General features: G+C 16.4%; 2 protein-coding genes across 10 annotated transcripts in view; one reads left to right on the top strand and one right to left on the bottom strand.

Annotated features, from left to right (window-relative positions):
* LOC107999590 (carnitine O-palmitoyltransferase 1, liver isoform) overlaps window positions 1–15,509 on the bottom strand; it is a 28,902-nt gene extending 13,393 nt beyond the window's left edge. The window contains exons 1-7 of one of the 4 annotated variants that reach the window (XM_062072010.1): window positions 15,207–15,509; window positions 8,358–8,521; window positions 8,110–8,246; window positions 7,761–8,037; window positions 6,974–7,297; window positions 6,175–6,374; window positions 463–667 (exon numbers count right to left, since the gene is read on the bottom strand). In XM_062072010.1, coding sequence (XP_061927994.1) covers window positions 463–667; window positions 6,175–6,374; window positions 6,974–7,297; window positions 7,761–8,037; window positions 8,110–8,246; window positions 8,358–8,498 — 1,284 coding nt within the window. In that variant the 5' untranslated portion in view covers window positions 8,499–8,521; window positions 15,207–15,509. Of the gene's footprint in view, window positions 1–462; window positions 668–6,174; window positions 6,375–6,973; window positions 7,298–7,760; window positions 8,038–8,109; window positions 8,247–8,357; window positions 8,522–9,215; window positions 9,561–15,206 lie in introns of those variants that run through there. The other 3 variants (XM_062072012.1, XM_062072013.1, XM_062072011.1) reach the window with 3 other exon arrangements.
* On the top strand, window positions 4,328–22,875 carry LOC107999570 (gephyrin). Of its 6 annotated transcripts, XM_062072017.1 has the most exons (13): window positions 4,328–4,628; window positions 14,978–15,101; window positions 19,005–19,094; window positions 19,391–19,542; window positions 19,651–19,838; window positions 20,619–20,817; window positions 20,904–21,185; window positions 21,262–21,328; window positions 21,394–21,508; window positions 21,600–21,875; window positions 21,959–22,098; window positions 22,175–22,362; window positions 22,431–22,875. In XM_062072017.1, exons 3-13 carry the CDS (start codon window positions 19,064–19,066, stop codon window positions 22,662–22,664), a joined length of 1,872 nt encoding a protein of 623 aa, XP_061928001.1. In that variant the 5' UTR covers window positions 4,328–4,628; window positions 14,978–15,101; window positions 19,005–19,063; the 3' UTR covers window positions 22,665–22,875. The 6 variants fall into 6 exon arrangements, with proteins under 6 accessions (XP_061928001.1, XP_061928002.1, XP_061927998.1 ...); XM_062072018.1 differs by lacking the exon at window positions 14,978–15,101 and having other exon boundaries at window positions 4,429–4,628; XM_062072014.1 differs by lacking the exons at window positions 4,328–4,628; window positions 14,978–15,101 and adding an exon at window positions 18,718–18,815.
* Window positions 22,876–23,235: the final 360 nt, after the last annotated feature.

Raw genomic sequence — 23,235 nt, 5'->3', positions numbered from 1 at the left:
TAAAAATATCTATTCAATTATTTTAATATTTCTTATTTTATTTTGTATTTTAATATTTATTATATGATGTCATAAATATTTTTTGAAAATATATTTTCTTGTATGTTGTAATTATTTTTCTTATAAAATTAATTACAAACTTATTTCTTTTCAAATTTCTTGATCTATGAAATTTATGAAATTTTTTATCTTATTTTAATATTTTTTATTTTATTTTAAATTTAATATGAAATTTTTGTTCCTTAAATAAAAAATTTTGCTATTTTTTATTTTCTGTTATTATTTAAAAAATATTTAATTTATACTTAGTAAATAATCATTTGAAAATAATTTCTTCAAATAAAATTTTGAATTTTAAATTTTCAAATAAATTTTTTATTTTATTTTAAATAATTATTTTTTCTTTTGACATGTTTATTTTAATAAAAAAATATCTACAAACAAAATATTATTTTCACTTACTGGATCATATATGTATGGTATATCATCCAATACAACTATAAATGCAGCTTTTTCAATAAGATCTAATGATGCCTTATTCATTCCCTTTGAGAAAAATTCTTCTCTAGCTATTGCCCATGCAGTTCTTTCACTAGCTGTTAAAGCAGCCAATTTTTCTTCGCCATCTGATGGTATTGATTTATCATTTAAAATTTGTTGCATTTGTCTGAAATAAGATATATTATATCAAAAATATTTGTTATTAAATATGCAAATAATAACACAATAAATACACAATAAAAAAAATAACAATTTTATATTTCATTGACATACATTATTTCTATTATTTATATGTGTAAATAAAATAAAAATTAAAAAAAAGAAAATCATTTCGAATTTTCGAATTTTTAATCTTTAATTTATTTCATAATTATTTTATAAATAAATATTTATGTAATATATATATTGGTTTAAAATTTTATAAAATAGCCATGCAGAAATATTGTAATGTATATATATCAAATTCTAGGTTCTATGAAATTACATAGTTTGTAATTTGATATTAATAAGTGAAACATGTTTTTAAAAATATCTCATTATTTTTCAGCATCGATATTATCAATAGAATTTATTAAAACTATTATGTATATTTTTTAATATATATTTATTATTTATTAAAAATAAAAAATTGAAGATTAAAAAGAAATAGATAAGAAAATAATTGATTGAAAAAATAAATTTTATAATTCTGCATTAATCAAAAAATTAAAAGTAATCGAACTGAATGAATACAAAAATTATTTATGTATTCATTATATTTACTTAAAAATCAAGAAGATCAAAAATATTTTTATAATCAAGATTTTTTATAATATTATTAATATTATATAATATCATTATATATATATATATATATATATATTCAATTAATATGTAATTATGATATTCAATCCTTGAAACTGAATATTCGATATCGATACATTCCACGTTGTAACTTATATCAACATTGCTCGTTGATTGAACTAATTCTCGTATTGGTAAAAAATATCATCTAATACCAATATGCTAATTAATTGTTGACTATTGCAAATTGTATCATAAAACCTAGGGATTGATGTGTGTATCACAACATGTTTCAGCATGTTAAATAGTTGTAAATATATAACTGCAGCTAGTATATAAGAAAAAAATTATAAAATTTTAAACATAAATTGAGTTATAAATTTAATATGAATAAAATTATATTACAATTATTTTTTATTCTTATTTTATTTCTATAGAATGAATAAATATAAGCAAAAATTTGACATTTAATTTTAATATATTTATTTAGAAAAAAATAAATAATGTTAAGAAAAAAGGAATTGCAGTAAGAATAAAATTAATCAATGATCACAAAATATATATATATATATATATATCAAGTATATATTTCGAAAAGAAAATAAATCCTATATATAATTGAAAATAATATCAATTGTAATAATAATATCAATGTTAAATAGAAGAAAAATATATAGAATTTCAATATGATAATATCTCAAGTCATTTTTTTAAATTAATTAAAACATTTTTTGTAGAAATGTGAATGTAATTAATACTAAATTTTTAAAACGTGAAGTGACCGATTTTAAAAATTTTATTCAAAATTTTTCGTTCATTTTCGGTATTATATTTGTACATAAGAAATAATAAAAAAAAATTTCTTAATTCCCATTAAACACTAAGTACTAATATTGATAATTAATTGTATCATTAATATTTATCATTAAAATATTATTAATAATATTTATAATCGAAATACTATTAAATAAGTTATAGCATATAATAAAATAAAATAAATATTAATCCTCTTTCGACATATTTTTATCGACATATTACATATACAATTAAAGACATCGATTAAATTGCATTTATTGAAAATCTATATTTATATATTAATATTAATAAAATATTAATAATAAGTTATTATCTATATATCTGTAAGCTATTATCTGTCAATTTTCATGGTCAAAAGATATGAATTGCGTTATCTTTTTAAATAGTTTTTAATTATTTTTGCATTTTGCTTGTATAGATATTGGTTTTCATAAAAAAAATTCGCTTTTTTCCAAATAAAATATTTCCCCTTTATTATAGAAAAGTACAAATTTCAGTTTTATGTTTTGTATGCCCTTATTTATTTTAGTATTTCGATTATCAAAATTATATTTTTAAAACTTACAATATCATCGAAATCTCTTATTTTTAATATTATTTTTTAATATTTTTCAATTTATAGTTAATTTCATTGGAAAAAATAATGAATCAATAAAAGATATTTATAGTAGACATATCTTGAGTTTCTAAATAAATAGATAAAAAATTATTAAACAATTATTTAATTCAACAATATTTTTTAATAAAAACATTTCTAAATTGTTCAACTGTTATCCAATAATGTATACAAAAACAAAGACAAAAAGAATTGAAAAAAATGAAATTTTCACTTTAATTTTCTATATTATATTAATAATATAAAGAAAAAAAATTAAAAATACTTAGATAAAAAATAAGATTAAGAAAACTAGAACATTAAATTGAAAAAAAATCAAGAAGAAATAAAAACATTGACTATGTATTTTGTTTAAAACAATAAAAAGAGTTAAATTTAATGTTTAAATTGCCAAAAATGCTGAATTATATTTGTATTTGTATTTATAACAAATTATATCAAAACTAGATTAGTACTACAGTTACATTAATAATTTTTTATTAGATATAATTTATATCTGATAATGAAAATCTTAAATGTCATCTTATGAATTTTCAAAACTATATATCTAAATTTTACATTAATTTAAATTAATTATTACAATAATTTTATTTTATTGCTTTATTTTAATATTAATTAATATTGTTAACTTATAAATAAAGCAGGATAAAAAAATAAAATATTATATTTTTCTATTTATTTAAGAAAAACTAAAAAAAAAATTAAATATTTGATTTTATAATTAGTTCATATATTATTCATTACAATTTTTATTTTTTTATTTTTATTCTTCAATGAGAAATATATATATATATATATATATATATATATATTATTATAATCAGTTATTTGATCGATTATGATAAGAATAAATATATATAATATATGAATATATAAATTTTTGTATTTAAATTAGTATTTAAATTTTCATTGTATTTAAATTATTGTATTAAAAAAAATCATTGTATTTAAATTTAGTGTATTTATTTAAATGTATTTAGTTATAAATGAACAAATTAATTCTTGGATTTAAATCAAATTAAAGATTCATGAGATTATATTATATATCAATTAGAAAATAATTTTTCTATTCAATAAAACAGAATTTACAAAAATATGATCAGAAATTGGCTTAATTTTGCAAATATTATATAATAATCGAATCTAAGAATTATCCAATATATATTATTAAAATATCATAAAAATTATAAATATTTAAAAATCGTTGTTTTTATTAAAAATAATTATATAATTTAAACGTAATGAAAATATTTCAATTTTCAGTTTTTGTTTTGTTTTTTCGATTCAATATCATTTTAGCTTTAATATAAATCAATTCGAGAAAACATTTATCGGTTACGTTATATTTATTAATGCCTAGTTTAATGATAGCTCCTATAATATTTTTAATTCCACTGATAAATTTAATAAAAAATATACAAAAATTTGCAAATGATTAATTTGTTTCTGAATTTTGATCAATAGATAATATATTATAATAGATTTACAGCTAAGTCAATATCTTCACTAAATGATAAAAAAGAGATAATAAATAATTAAAAATTAATTAAAAAGATAATAAATAAGAGATTAGATAAATAATACTTGAAAAGTTATGTAATTCTTTGAGTATTAAAGTGAACAATTCATTAACAAGTTGTGAAGTAAAATTTATTATAAAAGGAAACTCATTAATAATTCATTTACTTGCATCTTGCAATCAGAAAATTATAGTATTAACAAAATATTATAATAAAAATCATTGTATTACATACATAACGTAATACTAAAAAATCTATAAGTTTATAAAAAAATTAAAAAAATAGAATATCTTTTAGTGCGATAATTTTAATGCGATAAAGTTTATATTGCTTCGAATTTCAAAAGAAAAGAACAAAAATTTATAAAAAAGAAGAAAATAAATTTAGAAAATGTAAGTACATCGCATTTTGTTATATTATCAAAATTTATTATTGTTATTTTATTTTCTTGTTATTTTATTATAATAAAATATTAGTTCATGTTTATATGATATTTCTTTATTTGTTTATGATTATTTATTTCATAAGTTCATAAAATATATTAGAATTATTTTATGAAAAAAACACATTTATAATAATTTTTTTTTGAAATCGTGTACAAATTTACATGTAATTTGCATACTTTCTGTGCTTGTCTATATCAAAGTTTACATTACGTGATCTTATTATTATCATGTCGATAAAATCTACTGATGCATATCTACTGCATATCTATCATAAATACAAAATATGATAAAGATATAATGAAAAATATCGAATTAATGAAAAATAAATTGTTTTCTGAAATATTGTACAAATCATAAAGAAATAAAATAAAAAAAAATTGGGATTACTATAGTAAAATTCATAGCATGATTTATAATGTAACAGAAAGATATTTGTAAAAAACTTTCTAGCATAAGCGATTGTCTAACAACAATCGCTGTTCATATATAATCTAATCTAAACTTTACTTATAATGATGATGATAATACTAAATATCACCTAATTTATATTATAAACCTAATTATAGAGGTATGTATAAGAATATATATATATATATCATATATATATATGATTTATTTTCAAATATATTTTAAATTTTATTTTATTAAATCTCAGTTTTGAATTTGTAAGTCAAAATATTTTTATTATATTAAATATTTTATTATATTAAAAAATTCGATTATCGAAATTATATTTTCATCAAAATAAAAACTTTGTTATATATCCGAAATAATGATTATAAATAACAAGAAAGTTCATATATACTGTCAAATTCTAAAAAATTAGAATTTATTTATACGAGAAGAGTTATGTGCTAGCATCATTATCATCATAAATAATATTTAGATTAGATTATGTAAGAATAGTGATTTGATAATTGTTTATAGTAGAAATTTTTTTTGCTAATGTCTTAAAAATTAAAATGAAATGACGATAACACATATAGGAAACAATTATTTAATATCATATAATCTGACAACATATTTTAATCATTGAAATTTATGAGAAATCCTCTTTTTTATAATTATCAATAAAATTTAAGAAATTTAAAAATTTTTTATTTTATAGCATCAAAAAGAATAAACTTTAATTTCATAAATATAAAAATTTTCATCTATGAATATATCTTAATACATGTATAAAGTATTAATACTAATAATCTGTATACTTTAATATTTTTTTTTTATTTAAGTAATTTTAATCCACATTGAGATTATTTTGCATAATTTTATTTTATTTTAAAATAAAATAAAAAAGAACAATTTTATTATACTTAATTATATTAAAATTATATAAATAAAAATATATAATAAAATCTTATTTTTAAAAAAATAATTTCATATCTTTGATTATTATATTATAATAGAATAAAAATAATTTTAAATATATTAAAAAACATATTATGTATGATTAAGAATTAAATATAAAAATATAAAATGGTATCTGACTTACATTTCAATTTCAGAAGGTTGAAGAATTCTATTTTTGTGATAAATAGGAACTTTAAAATATTTTCCTTTATGATATACAACAATATGTTTAGAATCTTGATAATGTACAATTTTATCTGTTTCACGTCCTGGTATTCTTGTAGTATTAAATACCCTTTCATATTGCCATGAACAAAGAGGCACCAATCCTTGAATTAATATCTGCAAAAAAAAAAAAAAATAAAAATTATTTAAATTTATATATAATATTATTAGTATAAAATATATAATGAAAATAATAAAAAATTGAATAATTTTTTTATTCAAAGTTTAGTTTTCGATGAAATTAAGTTTGAAAATTTTTTAATATAAATGAAATTAATTAATTTTCGATTGAATATAAATGAATTATCGATATAATCTTATTCTATATATTGAAATAAACAAAAAAATATAGAATAAAATTTTATTGTTTAATTTCTTATTTTTGAGAAAATCAAAAAGATATATAATTGACAAATTTTAAAATTTGCTTTCTTTGAAAACTAATTTTTAAATGAAATAAAATTAATTTTAAATTTTATATGTAGAATAACTTCCTATTGATAATTCATTCCTATTTAATCGGGAATCAGCTTATTTCACTTATATTTAAATTTTCAAGTTCATTGTTTCAAAAATGAAGTTTCAAATGAAAAAAATTTTATTTTATATTATGGAAAATTATTTAAAACAATATTATCTCTTCGCAAATAATTACCAAATATTTAATTAATTAAATATAAAAAAAATATATTATTTATAAAAAATAATTTACTAACCGGTTCTAATTCTTGTCGTTCAATGAGCCGTCGATATTGTAAACACGAATAAATAACATTTGCAGCACGGGCAACTTGTACATTAGTAGGATACATAAGAATAGCATCGATACCATAAAAATTTGAATTAACCATAATAGGAGATCGTCCACGTAAATACACATATTCTTCCCACCAATCAGAAACATAATTAGTAGCCCACCAAGACTTTAAAATTAAATATCGCTGAAGTTTCACACCAATTCCTTTTTGAAATTCATTAGCTAATGTCTCCATACGAGCATAATTTTCATCATCGAGCAATGGTCGAACACTTCGTAGGTACTATTTAAATATATACATATAGATTCAATAAATATAAATAAAGAAAGAAATGAATGAATGAATGAATGTAATCTATATCTAATATATAATAATATATATAATAATATCAAAAATAGTATTAATATTTTATTTTTTTGTTTTTCATATAATTTTATAAAATTAAAAACTAAAATATCCTTTAAATAATTAACTTTTATATATTTTATAAAATTATGATATTAGTTATAAATTGATTTTTATTTTTTATTTTTTGTATTTTTTTTAAAAATAGCGAATTAATATAATAAAAATTTCACATGAAAAAATATATATGATCTTTATATTTATAAAAAAATTGTATGAAATTATTATACTCAAAACTATTTGATTCTTATTTTTCTTGTATAATAATTATATATATAATTTATAATTATAAATTAAAATTGGATATTTTGTAAAATTATGAAATATTTTATATTCTAACCCGCTTCATTGTATCTACTACTGAGGGTAATGGTAGTCGTGGCAATGATCCTTGGAAACTATAAAGCATTGGTTTATGCCACCCAAAGAACAATTTCACTAATGTGGTCCATGTTTTAGTGATCCTCGATGCACTACATCCTTTCTCTCTTGATTCATACATCCATCCTTTGTACATAAGTAACAATTTAAAAGTATATCGAATTACATATATTACTATCAACCATAAAAGCAATCCAATTATAAAAGATCCTGCTAAATGAGCCAATACTGAAGATCTATATAAAAATATAAATTATTCTATTAAAATTATATAAAAATCATACTAGAAAAAATATAAATAAACTTACGCTGAAAGATATGGTGCAGTTTTTCCAACAAGATCATAAGGTACTTTAAAACCAGCAAAATGTATAGCAGTCACTACAGCTATAGTAAACCATAAACTTTCTAAAGAAGCAGGATATACACCACTTCTCAAATTGTTCTAAAATTTATTTAATTTATTTTATATTCGTTTAAAAATTATATTATAAATTTAATAATATAAAAAAAAATATAATAAAAATAATAATAAATTTAATATTTATTTACTTACAACAAATCTAAAAAATCTTTTCTTCCAAGAACGGATACCTGATTGCCATACTAAATGTAACACTTCTCTATCAAAATTAACATCCCATCCCTCATGAGTAATAGAAAAACTAAATGCTACAGCTGAATGTGCTTCTGCCATATCATCAGTTATAAATTATAAAGCTGAAATAAATAAATAAAATATAAAGTTAAAATTAAATTTATGATAAAAGAATGAATTAAATAAAATTAATTGTAGATTAAAAGGACAAATTTATATTATTTATAATATAATATAGTATAATATAATATAATTTATATTATAATTTTTTATACTATACTTAAATTAGAAAATAATTTGTCATAATAAATATGATAAAATAAATAATAATAAATTATAATAAAAAATAATAAAAATTAGTATTTAATATTAAAACAAAATTTTTTTAATTTTAGCATATTTTTTATGCTTTAAAATAAAATAATATTTAACATATACTATTCAGAAATATTTATTATAAAATATCTGTTTTTCATTTTTAACATATATTTTACAATTTACATTATTTTTACAATATTATGTTTTTAAATAAAAATTTATTTTATATGATTTAATGATAATTAAACTATATTTGCTAAATAAATATTTTCTTTTAAATATTATCTTTTAAAGTTTATAATTTATATGATGAGAAAATTATATATATATTTTTATATATTATATATATAATTTTATATATTATATTATAGAAATAATATCATGAAAATATCAATATAAATTATTATGTATTTTGATAAAATATAATAATATTTTTATATTATAAAATTTAATAATTAGTTTTATATATAAAATTTAATAAATAACAATATAACTTACAAAAATATATATAATTTTATGAATTCAATAAACTCAAAAATAATTAAATTTAATTACTTATATAATTTCTATTGTATAATCATATTATTATTTTTCATATTGTACAATATTAAAAAAAACATTAAATTTATATACATTCAAGTATATTATCTTTGGTTTTTTTCAATCAAAGTTCAATCAAAGTTGTTTTTATTTCGAATTCTAAACATAAATAAAAGATTCAACACAAAAATTATTAAATATAATATCATCATAAACACATCATATAAAAATAATAATTATCAATTTTATTATCTCTAATCATGTATAATATATTCCATCTTATAATAAAAATTAAGAAAAAAAGAAAAGTTTCAAAAATTTAAATATAATTTAAATAATATATATATATATAAAATATAATATAATATAATATATTCTTCCAAATGAACGATTGAATTACACGCTTCAGTTATATAACCTTGGACTTTAGACGATTTGTCTAGTTGGAAACGTGGCCATAATTTTAGCAAACAATTACTTCATTCCATGAGGAATTGCAGTCAGATTTGTATCGCAGTTATGTGTTTCTCATAGTTTAGATTACACATATAATTTAAAATTTTAGACTTTAAATAAATATTTAAATTCATAGTTATATTTTTCAATGCATAAGTTTATTTACAATATTCAAATATTCAAATATCATAATAGTTAAATAATATTTTGAAATCTCTCTATCAATATTTTATAAATGATAACATTAACATTGATATTAATAATTAATACTAATTATTTATTTTTTTAAAATGTTTGAAAATATTATATGTAATATTTACAGGAATTATAACTTGAAATTAATTAAAAATAAAATTTAATCCTTGTTATAATTACAGTTTGCATTCATTATATTTATTTTTTGATTCATATCACGATATTATAAGACAAAGGGTTAAGTACAATAATGTAATGCACATCCTCTCCTCATATTTATCGATAATACGTCAAATATAATAGAAGTTCATATCTTGATAATAATTCACACAAAAGATACATAAATGAATAATTATAGTATATGATAAAAAAATATTGATTTTTATATATTTAGAACTTTGATGTTGATTTATGTTTTCAGGTTTTTTTAATTTATCATAAAATCAAATAAATGTCAACACTTGTATTATTTAAAACATTTTCTTTTATCTTTTATATTTTTTGAGACATTTGTTAAAAAAAATGAAAATATTCATATAAAATTTATTTTATCTTAAATCTATTAAAATATTATGCTAATATTATTATTCTAAATTATTCTAGATAAATTCTAAAGAAACAATAATGCAAAAAAATAAACATAATAAAAAATGCGGAAACAAATCAAAATCGATTTAAATATAACATTATAAATTGATATTTTATATATTAAATATTAATAATTCATATTATTGAATTAACTCTTAAAATTTGTTTATTTGTGAATTAAAACAAAATATGATATCTTGTAAATATATATATTATCCGCTTATAATTTTTTTGAATAAAATATATTGCTATATAATTACAATTTTATATTGTTTTATATCTCTAAATAATATGTAATGATTAACTGTTTTATTTATCAATTTATATGTAATATTCGTGTATTATTTAAAAATATTCATAATATATTTATTAAATTTTTAAATTCTTTAGGCAACGTGAAAAATTAAATACCCAAAACTAATAATATAATTTAAATATATTTATCATAATTTATTATCAAAAATTATTATCATTTATTAATAATTATAATCATTTATTATTTAAAATTCAAAATAAATTTAAATATTATAAATGTAATTTAAAAAAATAAAAAATTTATACATATAAAATATTATATTAAATATTAAAAAAGTTTTTTAAATTATTTAATTTCTTTAAAATAAAATAATATAAAATATAATAACATGATAAAATTTTAATTATAAAATATTCATTTTAGTTATTTTAAATAAATACTATTTAAATAATAATAATCTTTCTCAAAAAATAATTTAATTCAATTGACAAAATCGAATTAAAATTAAATATATATCAATGTTTCATATGTATGATTATAAGAATCATTAAAATATATTAATTTCGATTCGAAAATAATCAAAAGTTCAAAAAAACCAATAAAATATTGAATAAAATATTAAATAAAAAAAAAGATTATTAAATCTAAAATCATAAAATGATGCAATAAGTTGATTTTTAGAAAGAATAGAATATTTTTTTATAACAATCAATTTAGTGAATATTCAAACGAAAATTTTTTTCTACATTTTTTTTTAACATCAAAAATAAGATAATATCTATTTTCTTATATTATTAATTTCATATTTTATACTTTTATATATTATTTATTATTCTTATATTAATTTTGTTTTATAATAGATTATTAAAAAGACATATATATATCTTTAAATTTTAATCTTCAATCTTTCTGAAAAATCATAATATGCATTTAATATATATATCTTATTAATAAATTTATTATAAAACAAAATTAATATAAGAATAAGTAATATATATAATATATATATAATATATATAATATATATATAATATATATAATATATATATAATAGCATAATATTACAATTGACTTTCAGTTGTTTACATCGAAAGACATATATATTTTGTAATAAGATAAAATAAATATAAATAAACACTTACTTTTAGTATGTGAATAAATTTATAATTGGCAAAAAATATTTAAATGCCAATAAAAAGATGCCATATCATGCGATATTGCAGTTAAATGGATTTTTAAATTAAAATATATATAATTAATATGTATATGCCCATATCGATTAGTTACGATGTTATCATAAAAAATTTAATCTGATTGAAATATTGCTTTAAACGGAGTTTTATTATTATTATTTTATAAAAAGAGAAGAATATTAATATATTACAAAAATAATGTAGCAAAAACTTTCATATATTTTATATCATTTTTTTTATATTTTTATATAATATAATATGCAGACTTTCATTAATTATACATTAAATGCAGAACATAATAATAATATATTATATAACAAATATTTATAAAACTAAAATAAATCTTACTGAGTTACTTAATGATTAAAAAAAAAATATATTTTCAAATATATCACATATATATTACATATATATATTATATTATTTATATTATATTCTTATATATATATAATATTGATAACAAATAATTTAATATACAGAATATCGGAACTATATATCGGTAACTATATAATAATCGATAATAATACAATCAGAAAAAAATCTACATTAAAAAATAAATCAAAAATATAGAATAAATTTTTTCGGATGAAGTATGAAGTTTTCAAAAAAAAGTACGATTTTAAATATTGGCTAAATATACGTACATTTAAGTCAAGACTATTTCAAGATTATAAAAAAATAAATTTAACTAATTAAAATAATAGAATAGTCAAAAAATATTAGAAATTAATTCATAATTATTTATTCAATAAAATAGCTAACATTTTTTACAATTTCTAATAATAAAAATTTATTATAAATTAATATTCTATGTATTTTTGATTATTTAATTCAATGAACATAAATGAATGAACCGAGAAAGTAAATTACGACATATAGTCGATTAGTTTAAGTCAATCAAATATACAAATATTCAGTGAATATTAAAGTTGAAATAGTTTTTTCGAAAACTATTTATGTATTTTTAACAAAATTTAATAATTTTTTTTTTAATTTTTTATTAATTTAAATATTAAACATTTTCGAATATATTAAAATTCCAACTTGGCCAAAAGAAAATTAATTTAATTAATTTCATATTATATATAATTATTATATATAATTATAACAATAATTGATAATAATAAATAAAATGATAATATATATATATATATAAATAATCCGATCAAATAATATATACAAGCATAATTTCTTATGAAAAAATAAGAAAAAAAAAATAGAATAAAATTTTTTCATCTAAGATTTTATTTTTAAGTTCAAAAATTGTTCGATTATAAATGAAATTGACTAATTCCTAATTGGATATAAATAAATTATCAATAAAATTATCAAGAAAATTATTCTATATATGAAAATAAGCAAAAAATGTAAAATTAATTTTATTTTGTTTAAATTTCCAGAATACGAATTTTAGAAATAATTTTCGAGAATATTAAAAATCGTCAATATAGTTCTTGATAACTAACATGTTCAATCTCTATTTTTTTAAAAACAGGAATAATATTACAGATAATATTATTTTATTCTATATTTTTTAATTATTTTCATATATAAGATTTATCATATTTATATAATTCACTTGTATCTAATTAAATATTAATTAATTTAATTTGTACTTAAAAAATTTTCAAACTTTTTTCGAAAACCTTGACAAAAAAATTTATTCTATTTTTCTATGAGAAATCATCCTTATACTTAATATTCGGTCGGATTGTATATATACATTATATATATAAATTGGTTCAAAAGGATTATTTTTATATAATAAAAATTATATCATAATAATATATTAATATAAAAAATTTTATTTCAAAAATTTGAAATTTTTTTTTTTTAGTTTTGCAAGTAGAATAATTATTTTAATCTAATTTAAATTCTAAATCTAATTCAATTAAAATTCATTTTATAAATTTTTAATTTTTATTTTTTTTTTTAATTTTCTAAATATTAAGTTTCAAATAAAAAAAATTTTTTTTTTCAATTCATTTTTAAATGTTTTTTGTTTTTCTGTATCTTTTATGTTAAAATACATATATACTCTACAATATTTTATATTTTTATTTTTTCTATAATTATTTGTTAGTCATGATTATTTTTTATGATTCTGAAAATAAAATATTTTACAAATGATTATAAAAAAAAACTTTTTTATATTATACATATGTGAAAATTAAAATCATAAACATTATTAAAATAAAATATAAATATATAAATATATGAAACATTTAATGATATAAAATAAATTAATCAAATATTAATATAGTTTATAATATTAAGTATATATTAAATATATTTATTTTAAATATATATTAAATATTTTAAAGTAAAACATAAAAAATAAATATTAAATTAAATGAATTATAAATAAATTTTAAGTTAAGTAAATTTTACATAAATATAATATAATATATATTTTTATCATTATTTCTGTTACATTTATAAAATTTTGTACATCACATTTTTATGATTTTTATTTTTTGCAAATTAAATATTAGATTTTATATAGATGCATATAAAAAAAATATATATTTCAATTTTGATAAAAAAATAACATCAAATTTTATTATTTAATTAATTAATTACAAATATTATTTTATAGATATATTTTAATACATTAAAAAAACAAAATCAAAGTTATAAAACATATAAATAAAAATAAAAATTCTAGATGCAATAATGTTTTAACGTTTAAAATACAAAGATAAATTATTTTATAATATCCCATATGGTACATTAAAAGTAAATATTTTTAATTTATTTATTAGAAAGTGTAAAACTTAAATTAACTATTTGTATGTAATATATAGTAAAAAACATGATGAAAATAAATTAATCATGTTATTTAATGTGTTATATTAATATTATAATACATCAATATTTTATAATGTATTTGGAATTGATATATTAGAATTAATATATCAATACAAATAAAATAAACTATATTTAAAATATATTTTTTGAATAATATTTCTATAATTTCTATAATGTAATCGTATCCTTCTTTATTAAAAGAAAGTATGATCATTCTATAGCATTTCGTTTATATAAATAAAATGGAAGTCAAAGGTTATTAGCCTTAAGAACTAAAACATGTATTCTCATTGGTTAAACTCAAGGGTGTGTGTGGTTGTGCCTCCCATCTTGGATTTTTTACGTGTAAGTAGGCCAAAATAATTTACTTAGTCGCTATTAATAAATTACTATTTTCTAATGTATTGCTTACATTCATAAATAAATAAAAATTAATTATCATAACATTACCAAAATTAATAAAACTTCTTATGTTGCATACGAAAAAAAATTTTATCGTAAAAAATATTTCACAAAATAAGTCACAATTATAAATCTTCAAATATCTCAATCCACTTTTGCACTTTTCGTTGTGCACTACCGCTGCACGCTGACTCCTTTATACGTAAGTAATACACTATTCACTCTGCTTTTAACTCCCTCTCTTAAATTCACAAGTGCATCAAACATCCAAGTTACCAACTTATTGGCTAAACCAAACTATAAAGTGCCAGATATTTTATATTTATATGAACGTTGTTCAGCCAGTTAAGAATATAAACAAAACTACATTATATTAAAATCTAGGGAAAAATATTAGTATCAAATTTTCAATTCTAAAATGTAAAACAAAGAAATCTACATCTTTTTTTTGCATTAATTTATGGAAAAATTATTCATTATTAATATATGAATTCCGAAAAAACAATTCATATTTTTCAAAAAAAATTTAAGAAAAAAAATCATAGACTCTATTTTTATGAATTAAAATTTTATAAATAATTTCATAGTTTATTTTGAATTTAAACTATAATAAAAATAAATTTGATAATAATATTCCAATTTTCAAGTCGACCAAATTATTAAAGATATTTACCAAATTAATAAATTATTATAGTTACGAACACAGTTTTTTCTAATTTTATAAAATGTCTATTTACCTATATCGATAAATTATGTAACAAAGATATTAAAATAGTTATAGTTTAATATAATGAGCATTATATTAATAGTATTTTTTATATTTATATTAATTATTTGACTTTTCTCTTTTATATTAATAAAAATTAAAGTCAAAATTTTCAAATTTTTATTTTTTATGTTTTATTTTAATTTTTACTAATTATTTGATATAATAATTTAATATTATATTATATTATACATATTATATATATTATATAGATTTTTTTACATTTATAAATTAATTACATTATAAATACATTGTTTTCTAATGTATAATATTATTATATATATAATAATATTTATAATTTAATTTTTATTTTAATAAAATTACACTGATTACAATTCAGTACAAATACAAAAAATAAAATATATTTGCAATCAAAAAAAAAAAAAATTATTATAACACAATATATATAAATATATATTTATATTTTTGTAAAAAGATTATAGTTATCTTATATTAATTAAAATTACAAATCTTATATTATAATAATATTGATTTTTTAATTTAAAATTGTTCATATAAATTAATCTCTGTTATTTAGTAAAAAATATGAATATATTTTCATTTATTTTGATAAAGATTGAAATAAAATGATAGATATAAGTAAAATTTGAAAAAAATAAATTTAGATAAGTTTGGTTCTCAGATAGATTTTAATTTAATATGTAGTTCGATGTCGTCCTTTATATTATTGCATAATAACTATTTATTAGGAGAAAAAGATTATAAAACTAATAGTTCTTTTTTCTGAGAATTAATTATTAATTTATTTTTACTTTTTTATAAAGTTGCTAAAAAAATCTAATCATTAGAAATATAAAACAAAGTAATAATAATAGTGAAATTTAGAAATGAAAATAGGAAAATTGACGAGTATTCTATTTACATTTTGTTATTGTTATAATTCGAAAATTTTATCTAGATAATATAATAAAATACTGTTATTTCTTCCATTTTCATTTCTAAATGTTATTTAGCAATATTACTTTCTGCCATTCTTATAAAAATTAGACTTTTTTAATGATTTTGTTTATATATTAATTTAACTTTTTTATTTAGTTTTAAAAATCTTATTTATTTTTTATTTCTATTAAATCATATGCTTAGTTAATCATTTCAAAAACATATTTTTATTTAAAAAATTATTAACTTAATTTACATTAATATTTTCTTAAATGAATATAAATATTTTAAATATAACCTCAAAGATATTTGAAGTTTATTATTTAGATATTAGATATTATTATTATTTATTATAATTATAATACTTATATTATTTATATACGAATATTAAAATATTAGATTATTAGATTATATATATTTAAATCAATTTCTCTAAAAACATCTTAATTATATTCTTATTATTTTAAAACTTGTCAAATTCAAAATATAGAAAAAATAATTTTTTTTATCTTAATAAATAAAAAGTTTTTAGTTAAATATTATGTTATTATCTAGTTATATATCTAGTTATTGTTGCAACAAATTAGATAAAGATAAAAATATATATATGTATACTAATTCATATGACATAGATTATATTATATATATATGTATAACCTTATTTTTAGATTATTATCTTTAAACTATGTTAGAATTTTATTTCAATATTTTATATTATAAATCTAAATTATATATTTTTATTTAAAAATATTTTATTTTTAAATATTTTTAAATATATTCACATTTTTTGGTTTGAATTTAAATCAATATCAAAATTCATAGTAGAAAATACATATTAGAAATAAATACATCTTAAAATATTTGTTTCTTTCTTAATTTTATTTTTCAAAAATATAAAACATTAAAATTGTTTGAAATATTTGGTTTTTTCAAATACTATTATATTATTTTTTTTATTATAGCATAGATAAATTTTTGTTTTTTATTTTTTGAATTTTTTGAACATATGTAAATAATAATTCTTTTAATGATAGTAATAGATGATCATTTTTAAAATTTTTCAAATTTACGTGAATCATAATTAATATTAAATTATCTTTTAATATTATTCACTTTTAAAAAAATTTAATTAAAATTTTTTTGGTTTCTATGATTTTTCTTTTTAAATCTAAGATCAAGAACTATAACAATTCGAGTCATAAACAAAAAATTTTAAATTATTATATTTATTATTATATATTTTGTTTATTATATATTTTATTATATTTTATTATTATATTTTATTATATATTTTATTATTATATATTATTATTATATTTTTTTTTTACAGATTTTGCCTTTCTCACTCTTTAATTCTGAATAAATATTTATTAAATTTAGTGATTTATTAATTGTACCAAGAATTTAAATTTTTTTAATTATATTTCATTCTGATCATAATTTTGCGATTCGTATAATTTTTTATTATAAAACTGACGATTTATTTTTAATATAAAAATTATAAAAAATTATGAAATAAAAAAATTTAAAGAAATTAAATTTTAAAAATAAAAATGATAACAAAGTAAGATAAAAGACTTATCGCAACTTGAGCATAATTCACGTTCTGAATTATTAAAAATAATTATTAAATGTAAATATCTTCGATAATAATATTTTATTTTATATTAACTAATGTTAATATTTTTTTGTAAAAAATATCCTGGATCAAATAACATATTAATTGTAATATAATAATAAGTGATATATATTAATAATAATTGATAATTAATAATGTAAATAATAATAATAATAAATAATAATTTTCAATATTATAATTGGTTTATAATTATCAATAATTATTAAAAATGCCAATAATAATTTTGTTTTAATAATCATGTGTAGATAAATTGTTATGTAAGTGTAAAGAGTGGAGTGGGAATACTCACGTGATATTATTCCTTCAAGAAGAAATTTTTGCGATAATGATTTTGTAACTTATGTTTATTCAAGTATATTAAAAATAATATATGTATCGTATATGTTTATGTTTTTAATTATATTTTTCATATTTAAATTTTTAAATTGTATATTTATAAATCATAATTATAAAATATATGAACTAGAGTTTTAATTATTATATTTTATATATATATATATATATATATATTAATTTTCTTAATTTTCTTTTTTGTTATTAGAATTTTACTAAAAGAATTATTACTATTAAATATCTATGTGAAAATAATTATATAAAACAATGGATTCAATAAGATTTGGTTTATTAACAGGTAATTTATTATATTTTTATTATGTTTATTTTATATAAAAATTTTAAATTAGAATTATAATATAGATGTTTTTATTATATTATTACTTTATATATAGCATAAATCATAAATTTAATTGTTATATAATTTTAATAATATATTACAAATCATTTTGTAATTATTTATTATAATTATTGTAATTCAATATTAAAATTACATTTTTTTTATAAAAAAAAACAATTATATTGAACATCTATTACTTATATTATAAGTAAGTTTTTATTTTTTAATAATAAAATTTATATTTTTATCATCAGTTAGTGATAGCTGTTACAAACATAATAGTGAGGATAAAAGTGGATTTGAAATAGAGCAATGTATTAAAGATAAAAATTCTGATATTGGAAAGATTTTAAAAGGTGAAATATATTATAAAACTATTGTTCCAGATAAAGAATATATAATAAAGGTATAATTATATAAAAAAAATTTTAATAAATATATTATATTTTCTTATTACAATTAAAAAAAGCTTTTAATAATATAAGTTTTTTATATAAGTTTGTTATATACATAGGAAAATTTAATTTCTTGGAGTGATAATAGACAAGTGGATGTCATCTTAACAATTGGTGGTACAGGATTTTCTAAAAGAGATGTGACTCCTGAAGCAACAAAAGAAATTATTCATAAAGAAGCTTCTGGTATAATTACTGCCATGCTAATGTCTAGTTTAAAAATTACTCCAATGGCTATGTTATCTAGGTAAAATATATCTAATTAAATTTTTAAAAGTTATTCGTCATTATTTTAATTTTATTTCAAATAAAATTGAAATAGATATTTAAAATATTAAACTATTTTGACTTCATTGAATAATTTTCAAAAGATTTTTTAAATTAATTATTTTTTATTGATTTCTTTTTTACTTTAATAAATAATAAAAATAATCCTTATATATTATAGTATTAAAATATAATTTTTATCATATATTATTAAATTCTGTTATTTTAAAAAATTTTTTAATATATATATAGAATATTCTATTTATAAAGTGTTATGAGTATTATAAGGAATTTCACTATATTAATTAATTTTTAGTTAATAATTTAATTTTATTCATTAAATTTTTATATAGTATTCTTAATTAATTGCTTGGAATAAACAAAATTTCAAGTAAATATTATTAAATTTGATAGCAATTGTATTATTTAAATAATAAAATATTAATACACTATTCCATTTAAAAAAAAAAGGAATATCCATTCTATTTTCCAACACTTTTTAAAATTTTTTTTACTCTGTGATTGGCTTCTGTATCAATATTTAATTATAATAAAAATTTAATCAATATCTTTAGTAATTTTAAAGAAAATAATTTATATTCTCTATATGAAATATATTTTATATATACATATTCTATTATACAAAATATATATAATATATAATATATATAATGTAATATAATATGATACAATTAAATAAATATATACAAACATAAAATTATATATATAAATTTTTATATATATATTTTATATTAATAAGAGGTGTTAGTGGAATACGAGATAAAACATTAATTATAAATTTACCGGGATCGCCAAAAGCTGCAAAAGAATGCTTAAGTGTAATTGCACCTGCTATACCACATGCTGTTGATTTGATTAGAGATAATAAGGAAAAAATAAAAAATATGCATGGAAATATGCAAAATAACATTGTTGCAGAAAAACAAGATAAAATTTCAGTAAGAAATATTTTTATTAAATAAATTTTCTATATTCAAAATAAAATATAATATAAATAAATAAATAAATAAATTTTATTTTTTAGTCATGTTTAACTAGTATAATTAAACGCAATAGGGAATCTTTATATCCAATGATTAGTGTGGAAGAAGCTTTACAATTGATTCATAAACATGTAGAACCATTAAATTCTAATGGTAAATCAGAAGATTTAGAAAAGAGTCATAACAGAATATTGGATGGTGATTTATATTCTAAATATGATTTACCACCGTTTAGAGCTTCTATTAAAGATGGTTATGCAGTTTTAGCAAATGATGGAAAGGGCAAAAGAAGAGTATTAAGTGGAATAAAAGCTGGAGACACTGTAAGTAATATAGTAAAGATATTTTATATTTTATATTTTAAAGTATTTATAATATATCAATGTTATAAATTCATAGGTCACTACAATTAAACTTGAACCTGGTACATGTGTAAGAGTAAATACAGGTGCTCCAATTCCAGATGGTGTGTAATATATTTAATTAAATGTTTTTGTTTATTTTTTACTGATTTTTCTTTTTAATTTAAAGATGCAACAGCAGTTATTCAAGTTGAAGATACTAAACTTATAAAAGGAACTGCAGATAATATGGAGGAAGAAGAAATCGAAATCATGAGAGAAGTAAAATCTGGACAGGATATTAGGTATCTTGTTTTTAGTTATAGTTATAATGTTGGTTAAATAATAATTATATTATAACAATTATATCCTTTTTTTATTTTTATTTTCTTTAAGATCTATTGGTTGTGATATTAAAAAAGGGGAATTGATTTTAAAATCAGGAACAAAATTAGGAGCAGTAGAATTAGGTCTTGCTGCTGCATGTGGTTACAAAAAATTATTAGTCACTGATTTTCCAAAAATTGGTGTGTTATCTACAGGAAACGAATTACAAAATCCTGGAACTACTTTATTGCCAGGACACATATATGATAGCAATAAAATTACATTATTATCAATATTAAAGGAAAATGGTTTTGATGCCTTGGATATGGGTATTGCAATAGATGAGTAAGTCTATTTATATCTTATTTTATTTATTTAAAAAAAATTATTATATAATTGTTATATATATATATATATATATTATATAGTGAGAATATTATGATAGACAAAATTAAGTATATATTAACACAAACTGATGTACTTATAACATCAGGTTCTGTATCAATGGGTGATAGAGATATATTGAAGTCTATTTTGCAACATTATTTCAATGCTACTATACATTTCGGTAATATTATTATTAAAGTAATACAGATAATTATATTCAATGATAATTATATAATATTTAAAAATTTAAACTTTAGGTCGTGTAAATATGAAACCCGGGAAACCGACTACTTTTGCAACATGTTTTTTTCAAAATAGAAAAAAATATTTATTATGTTTACCGGGTAATCCAGTTTCTGCAACTGTTACTATGAATTTATTTGCACTGCCTTTATTGAAACAATTATGTAAAGATTTTTCTATACCTATAATCGTGAGAACAAAAGTATGTAATATATTTATTTATTTTAAATTATTAATTTATATAATACTTAATATATATTTTAATAATAGTTAATGTCATCTTATAATTTGGATCCACGTCCTGAGTATGCAAGAGCAATTTTAAAATGGAGTAGTACGGATATTTTACCACTAGCTTATAGTACTGGAGATCAAATTAGTAGTAAATTACTTAACTGCAAAAATGCAAATGCATTATTAATGTTACCAGCGCGTACGACAGAAAAGATAACATTACAAGAAGGAGATGTGGTACAAGCAATGTTATTAGGATTTATGCAATAAATATAATTAAATGAATATAACATTAAATAGAATGAAAACAATTTTTTTGAAAGATTTTATCACTTTTTGTTTTATTAATAAATTTGGGAATAATATACATAATTAATTCTTAAACGAAATATATATATAAATTTTAAAATTTATATATATATTTTATATTTTTGTTTATTTTATAATTATATTTTTGTAATAAAACTATTTTTTAAATATTTTTAAATATATTTTTAAAAAAAAATTGATCCTATTTCCTGACTATTATTTTAGTAAAATTATTCAAGATATTTTCTTTATTGAAATATTATTTTTTTATGCTTATATAAATCTGCATTCCTGAATATTTATTTGTCAAAAGATAAGATTCATTTGGCTATCCAATAACTTGCGATTTTTCAAATTTATCGATAGTCCAAAATTTTGGAAAAAATTAGCTAATTATGACAAATTCCTTTGTAAACAGACATTCTATGTTTGTTGTATAGATCTTTTGATCTTTATTCCTTTATTAATTATTTGGTGCGAATAATTTATAATATTAATATTTATATAATTTAATAATTTATATAATTACTAT

This window comes from Apis cerana, linkage group LG2, assembly GCF_029169275.1.
Source record: "Apis cerana isolate GH-2021 linkage group LG2, AcerK_1.0, whole genome shotgun sequence".
NCBI classification, from domain to species: domain Eukaryota; kingdom Metazoa; phylum Arthropoda; class Insecta; order Hymenoptera; family Apidae; genus Apis; species Apis cerana.
Note: the sequence above shows the minus strand (reverse complement) of the source record. Positions and strands in the feature narration are given on the sequence as shown.

Excerpts from the sequence above, each read along its gene's own strand:
- LOC107999570 (XM_062072017.1), top strand. The coding sequence starts at position 19,064 with ATGGATTCAATAAGATTTGGTTTATTAACAG. Across the intron at positions 20,818-20,903 it reads AAAAACAAGATAAAATTTCA|TCATGTTTAACTAGTATAAT; the intron begins GTAAGAAATATT and ends TTTATTTTTTAG. Across the intron at positions 22,363-22,430 it reads CTATAATCGTGAGAACAAAA|TTAATGTCATCTTATAATTT; the intron begins GTATGTAATATA and ends TTTTAATAATAG.